Source organism: Anastrepha obliqua, chromosome 1 (genome assembly GCF_027943255.1).
Source record: "Anastrepha obliqua isolate idAnaObli1 chromosome 1, idAnaObli1_1.0, whole genome shotgun sequence".
Taxonomy (NCBI): domain Eukaryota; kingdom Metazoa; phylum Arthropoda; class Insecta; order Diptera; family Tephritidae; genus Anastrepha; species Anastrepha obliqua.
This window is the reverse complement of record NC_072892.1, coordinates 35,155,202-35,165,159: the sequence shown is the minus strand read 5'-3', so window position 1 is coordinate 35,165,159 and position 9,958 is coordinate 35,155,202. Positions and strand designations below refer to the sequence as shown.

Below are 9,958 nucleotides of genomic sequence, written 5' to 3'. Positions count from 1 at the left end.
TTTACAATTCTTTAGTATTAACTATTTGAAATATAATATTTACTTAAGGGGTTATTACAGTTAGAATTTCCAAAAAATCGATTTTTTTTTTTCTTAATGTAAATATATTTAAGAAACAGAAAATTTAATATCGTTCCGGTAAATATTTTCGAAGTTACACGCAAATTTGAAAAGGCGTTTCAGAGTGTTTTTAAAGTGCTTTCCAAACTTTAAACGCGTTTTTCTCAAAATGGTGTTTTCAAAGTCGGTGACCAACATTACTCGAAAACGGCTAAACCGGTTAGTTTCAAATTTTTATACGAGTTTCTTAAATATATTTTTAGCAATTAATCCAATATTTTTTCTTACCGATAATTATTTTTTTTATAAACAATTTAAGACCGAAATTTTGGTCAAAAGTAGATTTTGCTTTTTGAGAAACCGCCTTTTTGTCAAAAAAATGTATTTTGCTTATTCCTTCGATTAATTACTAGATTTAACATTACTTTAACGAAATCTGTTTTTTTTTTTTAATTTCAGAGGATCCAGTTCAGAGATATAGGGGTCACCACAGAACGTCTTTTTTAAGAGGAGCTCCCGGAGATCAGCTATAGCTCATTTCAAAATAAAATAAATACAGTTAAAAGATAACATAAATAAGAGAGCGTGTCATTATTCTGTATTACAAAATTCTGGGTGACAAAATTCTGCTTTTTAAAATTCTGCTTTTTCAAAATTCTGCGTGTTTAATGCGAAAAATTCTGCTTTATTCAAGTTTTGTGATTTTCGTCATACAAGGAGTAACAAAATAAACATTTATTCCATAAATATACATATGTATATGTTTAAGCGATAACAATATTTTAGTTTAGCCAATTACAATATTTTTTGGAATTCTTTTTAAATATGTAGTGTGACTTAATTCAGGCCGCCCACGCGAAAAGGAGTTCTACGCAAAAATACGGTGGATTCTATCGAAACTGAAGAAAAAATTATTATTATTATTATTTTTTATTTAATATCTCGAATAATATATTATAATAATAAAAAATAATAATAATAATAAATTAAATAATTACATTACCTCTTTAACATTGTTAACATTATATTTTAATGCAGAATTTTGTAATACAGAATTTTGAAAGCAGAATTTTAGAAAGCAGAATTTAAAAAAAGCAGAATTTTAAAAAGCAGAATTTTGTTTTTAGAATTTTGTACATACAGAATTTCGACACCAACCCCATAAATAACACAAATTTTTAGATCAATAAATTTAAAAATTTTCTCTGAAAAAATTCTGGAAAATTCGTTTTTTCGGTTTCTAACTGTATATAACCCCTTAATGCCATATCGTCTCGTTGTAGCAGTTCACTACCTTTCTTTATTGCTGTGTTGTTGTTGTTGTAGCAATTTACTACTTTCCCTGCTTTTGTTTGCTTCGTTTTGGCAAAACAATTCTAAACTCCAAGGGCCAATTTCTCAATTTGTTCGCCATGCAGTCGATAAAAATGCCATTCTTCACTCTCAGTCAAATCCACGGCGCCCATTCTTTCATAAAATTTACGTGCTGGATTCCAACCAAGCACATGAAAATCCAAACGTTTACAATTGTATTCCTTTGCTTTATCCGCAATAGCACGGAAAATATAGGAACCAGCACCTAAACGACGATATGCGGGACGCACATAAATATCCTCAAGAAAATACGCTCTCCCTTGCCATGTTGAGTAGGAGTAGAAGCAAATACTATAACCTATAGTGACGCTGTTTAGTAAGAAGAAAAAAAAGAAATAGCGGAATGCATGAATAACGAATTAAAGGTATGTATGGGAAGAGCTGGCACCTAATTGTGTGTAAATTTTGAATGTTCAATTGAAATGTGTACAGAGCTTATCAGTTGGCAAAGTGCATAGGTAAATGCATATAAACATATGTATGCATGTATGTACATATGAATGTAAAAGTATGTTGGGTTTACTTTTTATGTGATACATTTTTGTTATGGTTTCGAGTTATCAGTGTCCCATCGCAAATATTTAAGGTGGACAATGTTGCTGAGTATTTGTCTATGTCAACTTTATTGACGGGTACTTATGCTCAAATAATTGTAAGTAAATAAGTAGACGTGTCTGAAAGTAAATATGTATGTATGTATGTATGCATGCATTTACTCAAGTACCTACATATGTATGTGTCAATGTTTTGTTTTAGGTTAGAATGCACTGGAGTTAAATTGCAGTAATTCGAAAGTATTAGCATATAGATGGTGCCTGCATATGTACATACATACATATGAACCAATATTAATATCAATTGGTTTTGATGGATTGCTCATATACGGAATGCCCTCTCTGAGTACATTCAAACATACACCAATATAAATGCTCTATTTACTTACGGCGTAGGCTGCTCTTCAGTTTGCAGTTCGAGCACATAAATGTGACAGTATTCTTGACCTCCATCGAGCCCGGCATCGCGTATCAAGTCTGCAAAAGGCAAACATTTCAGAATTCCTTTACACTTAGGTAAACATAATAAATACGAGCAAGTGGTTTATTTGCCTTTCTCTGTTAGCTTCGGGCCATCGCTCATCTTTTCGAAGTCAGCCAGTTCCTGTTGGCAAATAGGGAAATTATTGAAATCTTGAAATCATATTATCTATATTTTAATCAATTCGATACATACCGATATGTATGTGCCTACGAATCACTCGTTCCATCGGTACATTTGTTTACTTTTCCAAAACTCACCTGTATCATTTGACGTACGGCACAAATGTCTTCGATTTTGGCTCGTCGAAATGTGAATTTAGGATTTGTCGCCATCGCATTAGCTTATTATTAAATAGCGACGTTATTTAATGAAGGATTAGAGCTAATTTTCCTATTGACAATTGCTATTACAGCGAGGTAGACTGCTTATCTATCAAACTTAGTTAGACTTGTTTGTTATCATTCCATGCCGGCTATTGATATTATTTTAAGGTTGCCAGTATGTTCAGTTTTTCTAGCTAATTATTTTTTTGGATGATGGATTGATTTTTTTATATTTTTTAAAGTTAGACAATCATTTTTATTATTAATGTAATGAAATAAAAAACGAACAGAAATATATTTGAAGTTAAGGGGAATTGAGTATGTTGAGTAAAAAACTATTATAATTTAATTAAACAAATTGTATTATTTAATTTTTGCCTCCAATATATGTATGAATGTATATAATTAATTGTGTACTCCCTTTTTAGGTGTTTCGCCGAGCTCTTCCTCCTATTTGTGGTATGCGTCTTGGTGTTGTTCCACAAATGGAGGGACCTACAGTTTCAAGCCGACTCCGAGCGGCAGATATTTTTATGAGGAGCTTTTTCATGGCAGAAATACACTCGGAGGCTTGCCATTGCCTGCCGAGGGCTGACCGCTATTAGAAAAAACTGTTTTGTTTATTTTAGTCTTTCACCGAGATTCGAACCAACGTTCTCTCTCTGAAATCCGAATGGTAGCCACGCACCAACCAACCCATTCGACTACGGCGGCCGTGATGTAGTGCAATTAAATTATCAACAAAAGAAGCCGTTAAATTGCTAAAAATATATACAAGTTAAAATTGAATTTTAATGAAATTAAGTGGTTACATAGGTCCAGCAGCGCCTACAATGGGCTAAAAGAAAAACTGTTTTTGGGAGTGGTAACTATAGAAATAATTATAAAAAACTGTATACATTGTTTATTACTTACTTATACTAGTACTTACACTTTATAAAAAAATTTATTTTAATTTTTCTTTACTAAAATTAATATATAATTAATCACGTGACCAACAGTAGAATGAAAAAAAAAATTGCTCCACGATCTGCATCATTTCTCCTTAAAATGTTGATGGATCTGTGAAAAGTAAAAAAATTCTTGTAAAAGGGAGTTGTAGCAGGGCCGTAGAGAACATATCCGGGCCCCGGGGGAAAATTGCAAATGCGGGCCTTTTCCAATTATGTCTACTTCATATAAGTCGGAATTACTCTCGAGTTCGGGCCCCTCTGAGAACTCCGGGACCGGGGTACAAAATCCCCGATCCCCTCCCTCTCGTCGGGCCTGAGTTGTAGTTATAGTATTTCGAGTCAGATTTTTGAATTTCGAAAAATTTTGCAATTTACGGTATTTTAAAAAAAAGTATGCGTTTTACGTTATAAATGTCACACTTTAATTATGTTTATAAAATTTGTTAATAAAAATATCAAAAATGCGGCTCGACAAACTATAGCGGAAACACTTTCGAATATTAAAACAAAAAAACCGCATAAAAAAATATTAAAAACTGTATGAGTTATCATGCAGACCGTGCCGGAAAAAGTAGTTTCGGGAAAAACGAGTTTAAACTTTCAAGTGCATCAAACTGCGCTGTGCGCATCAAACTCTCGTCGGGCAGTTACAGTTTCTACCATAACTTTGTATCTATGGGGAATTTTTACAATCGACTTCCACAGAAATACGCCTAATACTATGAAAAATAATAATGTGTAAAAAAGAAAATCGATTTTTGAAAATTCTGAACGTATGTAGCCCCTTAATAATTATAAAACTGAAATATCCAATTTTTACAAAATATTATTTTGATTTCTTACATAGAAAGCAATTTTTTACTGGCATTTGAAATATCTGTTTGGCTCCAGAAAGGTCCAAATCCAAAAAGGTTGAGAGATAATTAAAGTTATATTAGAAAATGCTTTATATTGCGTCCTACTAAAGCCAACGCGAAAAATCTCAAAACGGCGAAAATTTTTGCCAGAAACATTAAACTGGATATGTATAATATATATAATTAGTATAATAAGAGGATTTAAGGGGGTTTGAAGCTTATTTCATAACATTTTTCAATATTAAGAAATAGATGTTTCATAACGCACCAGGAAAATAAATTATTCAGACCAGAGGTGGCAATAAACTATTTCGAAGAAACCCCATCAATATAAAATTTTATAAAATAATTTCCAAAAATTTTTGGTTAATGCTGCTGAATGACAGCCCTTTGAAGGCATGTAAAATTCCATTTGTTAACACCCAGCCCCTTCCACTTTGCTTTTCTATCCAGTAGCTGTTGCCTTTGCACGCCTGTATTGTACCATAAAGATTCAATCCTCAGCCCGAATTATCTTCTCAAACAGTAAATACAAAAAATCAAATGGTAGAGAGTCGCCCTATCTTAAACCACATACGATATAAAAAAGCGGGTGCTTCCCCATTCTGGTGCAGCTGGTGCTTCCGTTCAACTTCAAATTCCACGATGTGGGGTTCCGGTAGCGAAGAAATTGGTGTGCGTCTATTAAGACTGCAGCTTTCTGACCTCAAACTCTCTTCACCTAGTTGGGTGAATTTTTAGGAACGTTGGAGTCGATGTTGTGTACGAAGTATCTCTTTAGTCTCTCATAACATGATCAACTAAGCTTTCGTGTGCCAACCCAGAACCAGCTATTTTGATAAATAGAATACGATGCCATCGAAATCCATGTTTCGGACCTGGACGAAATCTATCAGCCTCAGTTTGTTAGTGGATGTTTTGTCGTGAAGACAGAATTTTTTGATGGATGGACCAACTATCTTTGCTTTGCACACCCTGTGGCTAAAGACTCCAAGAGGGTATAGTATTCAAAATGGTCGTGTTAGCCGTCATGCAAAATAGGAACTTTCAACAAGGACTACTTTTCTTTGGCAGTTCAGTTTTACATGAGCGCATTGGTTCTAAGCCCCATGGAGTAGTTTATTAAAGGACATGATTATAAAGGGAGTTGTGTGCTCTTAGACAGATGCTCGCTGGTAACTCCAACTACTAATGAAGAAACGATGCGAACTTTGGTGAGGCCTGGGATATTGGCCGTGGTGAGGCCGCGGTAGTTGGCGCACATTGCAGAATCACCATTTCTTTAGATGGGGAGAGCACTTTTAAATTTCCATTCATAGCCATGTATTCTTCTGACTATATTTTACTTCATTTTCTCTGATTTCCACTGCTGTGACCATTCATTAGGTCGCATCTGGCCACAGCGTGGTCCTGTAGAATGAAGCCCGATTGAGAATCACTCTTGCAAACAAAATCTACTTACTTTGTACTGAGTAGGGAATTTAGTAATTAATCCTCTTCCTATTTGCGGTGTGAGGCTTTATAATCTTTCACAATTGGAGGGATCTGCGGTTTTATGTTAGCTCCGAACGGCAGATGTATTTTTATGAGAAGTTCTTTCATGGCAGAAATACACCCGGAGGCTTGCTATTGCTCGGAGTTTGGAACTCGGGCATTACCGAATGATAGTCACGCAGCAATCCATTCGGCTACAGCGGCCGCTCGGCTACAGAGGAGCAAATATCTTACGTTATAAGTCTCTCATCATGGCCTTCCATGGAAAATTTGGCAGCTGTCTGACGTCATCATTTTTGTAAACGAAACATTGCCAAAGCAAGTCAAGCAGAAGTCATCTCAATCTACAGGCTGACGAGATCTGGACACAATTACAACAACCACTGGACCTCACAGTATACAGACAGGTTATTCACCGAGAGTCCTATTATCTTCATTAACTTTTGCTGTCCGATTTTCGGTATCGTAGTTCAACCACTCTATTCTGGTACAACCGTCAAATTTTGCTCCTATCGTTCCGTTAAGGAGCAAAGGGCTGTAACAAGTTTTTTCCAACGGCAGAATAGCGTTTACATGAGTTTTGATCTCGTTTACATCTAGCTGGAGGCTGTCCATTTCGATTTCCAGCTGTCTTCTCCAGGTATGAGCTGGTCTTACTCTACGTCTGCTGCATTGTGGGTTCCATGTAATTGCTCGTCTAGCAATTTCGTTGGGTGGTTTGCATAGCGTATGTCCAATACAAGTCCACTTACGTTTTACAATTTCTGTATTGATCGGTTGCTGTTGTACCAAGTGCCACAGCTCGTCATTTGTTATTGTATTGGGCCAGAAGATTTTGAGGATTTAGCGAAGGCACTTATTGACAAACACTTGCATTTTCTCTATGTATTTCGGTCCTGCATTCCACGTTTTGCGTTATTGATTTTACGTTCGATTCGAAGATTTTTAGTTTTGTACGGCTGAAAATGACGCGTGGTGGGCTCGCAAGTTAAATTCCTACTTATCTACAATTGAACCAAACCCGCTAAACATTTGCCCGTAACGTGAAGTTAACCGGCATGACACTAACCATCTCTTTTCAATCCCACCTAAATCTACTCATCTAAGACTTTTTTCCTTCTGCTCATACTCTGTCGAAACAGTCAGGGAAAATCTATCGTCAGATGAGATAGACCACGATGACCGATACTTCACTACACTGGGCGGAGTTTTTTGAACAACATGAATGAAATTCACTAGCTGGCTCTCTGAAATGCGGAAAATTGTGCTCATGCCATGGAGACTTGTTTCGACTATGAGAAGTTCTCTTAGATGAAGCAAAAATGTTTCACAGGTCACCTATTTGGGTGGCTCTGAAGCCATATTTTCTTTAACTGCTCGGGGTGCAAGTAATTACAAAGTTTGGTAAAAAAAAGTTTATATCGGAATGAAACAGTACCAGTATTTCGCACCGAGGTTCTGCTTATTTTGATATGCAGGCACGAGTGTGTGAATGTTGTTGGTATTGTGGGTGTTAGTGTTGGTCTTAAAATCCTAGTCAACGACGCCGTACGTGTAGTTGTTGAGTTTTTGGCTACTTTAATTTTCTTGTTTCTTTTAATAAATGAATTCAAGCTAATCGGATGTGTTTTTTTAATCATGGATAATCCGGCTCGCTTCACCCGCAATCGCTTTCAATCTCTAATATTAAATATGAAAACATAAATCAGATTTTCGAGATTGAAATGAGATCTGCAAATAAAAAAAAAAACATTAAATATCCTCATTCTCTTATCGCTGCCACCAAAGATGAAGGCTGGGGAGCAATAGGGTTGCGTTAAATATACTTTGTACTTAAACGACTAAATAACGCACATATATACTTATTTATGTACATGTGTATGCATGTATGTGTGTATGTATCTAGGCATTGAGTACATTCTGTTACTTATCGCATCGCCCGAATGCTCGCTGATTGGTTGGCTGTAAACATAAATGACCTTTTCACCAGCAAGTCAAGTTGTTTTTCGATTTTATGACAGAACATTTATGTCTCACTGTCAATAATAAGAATATTAAACGCTCCATACAAATTCATACATAGTAATTATGTACATGTACGATTATGTATGCACGGCAAAGTGCGCGTATGGCTGGTCTGGTTATGTGCCAATGACTTGTACGACGCGTTTAATATAGCCGAGAAATAACATAATTTTCCATTTTATGCCTTTAAAGTACTGGTCTGTTCTTATCTCTAAAATTTACCGCTGCGCTTTTGACGCGATGGTTGATGTGTTGGCTCTTCCTATACATACACACATATATGAACTTCGTACATACATACATTTGTATGTATGGATGTATGCGGCATTGTTGAAGGATCAGCTATAGTGACAAAGTTTTGATGTTCAACTAGACCATCGAGTGACCGTAGCGGTAACATTTAATGCAAGACGATCCACAGAACTTTCGAAAAGTCGAATAGCTTAACGGCGCATACTGGCAAATTGTTGTGGTGTGAATGCTCGATGGCGGTGAATGTTCATGGTAGGTGCGGGAAATCGCTTATTTATAGTGCGACTAGTATTCTACTAACTTATATAAATTACGTATTATTATGTATGTACATACAGTCACCGAAGAAAGTATTGGCACAGTGTATAAACGAAGGTATAATTTAGTATAGCACCTAAATTTATTTATTTTTTTTTGTAACAAACTAATTTTTTATTTTTAATACACTACATCTTAATGTTAGTTTTTTATTAAAAAATTTGATATCAATTTCCCCGATTTATTTTTGCGAAAAAAACGAATTTTAAATAAATATACATTTGCATGTTATTTTGACAGAGTAACTTTAAAAGCAACCCTGCTATCATTTTCGAAGTAACGGTATAACACGCTGTATAAATTCTTAAACAATTTCACATGAATTGACAGTTTGCTTTATTAGTTATTTCAACGAGCGCATGGAAATGGAAAATCACTTTCCGAAATTGGAAACATTGTTAATGGGTTAGGGGTAGTCAGAGGCCCGAAAAAATGATGATTTTCAATAATTTTTTTGCTAGTCAATTGTTTATTTTACAAAAATAAAAACATAGCATTAATATATACATCATATTTCGACTTGACTTTAACAAAATTTCAAAAAAAAAAAACTTAATAATTCTAAAAGTTATCGCTGTTTGTGTGCCCCATTTCTACAGAAGTCCCTTGCGCTGATCATCACAAGTCCTTGGAGATTCATCTAAAATTAATTGGACACAAGAAATTAGTTTTATTAGCTTTTTTTTTCAAAATTAACAATATGGCGGTCTCATGAAATATTTTCAGGTTTTCGAGAGAAAAAAAATGTCAATTAATTGTCAAAAAAAATTGAAATTTTTGAAGAAAAAAAATTTTTCGATCAGGCACGAGTTTTTCTTGTTTTTTCAAAAGCAGTATAAACTTTATTGAAATCTACCAAGCGATTTTTAAGTTACAGTGATCACCAATTCAAAAAACAAAGTTTTGAGAAAAAAAGTTTGCTATCGATTTATCTGTTAGTTGTTGAATAACTCGAAAAGTATTTATCGGATTCACTTCAAATTTTCACACAATATTTTTAAGATATTATACTTGAGGAAAATGCAAAAAAGATCGGGTCAACTAAGAAAGTTGACGGAAAAAGATGAGCGTCACGTAACAAAAATTGTGAAAAAAATCACCGAAGACTTGTTCATCTGAAATTGCAGCCGAGTTTAAGAAAAGCTTTGACATCGAGTAGACCGCCAGAACAGTGCAAAATATGTTACTTTGAGAAAAGCAGGATACAGCGCAAAAGTTCCGAAGAAGAAACCATATAAGTACAGGGTGGCTGATGAATTTTGCT

General features: G+C 34.9%; 1 protein-coding gene across 2 annotated transcripts; it reads right to left on the bottom strand.

Annotated features, from left to right (window-relative positions):
• Nucleotides 1-617: 617 nt before the first annotated feature.
• On the bottom strand, nt 618-2,988 carry LOC129246018 (thialysine N-epsilon-acetyltransferase). Of its 2 annotated transcripts, XR_008582438.1 has the most exons (5): nt 2,730-2,988; nt 2,541-2,592; nt 2,378-2,465; nt 1,355-1,743; nt 618-959 (listed from the first exon to the last, which is right to left on the bottom strand). XR_008582438.1 is itself a non-coding variant. In XM_054884514.1 (4 exons), exons 1-4 carry the CDS (start codon nt 2,802-2,804, stop codon nt 1,437-1,439), a joined length of 522 nt encoding a protein of 173 aa, XP_054740489.1. In that variant the 5' UTR covers nt 2,805-2,988; the 3' UTR covers nt 1,000-1,436. The 2 variants fall into 2 exon arrangements, 1 of the variants encoding a protein (XP_054740489.1); XM_054884514.1 differs by lacking the exon at nt 618-959 and having other exon boundaries at nt 1,000-1,743.
• Between the last annotated feature and the right edge of the window lie 6,970 nt (nt 2,989-9,958).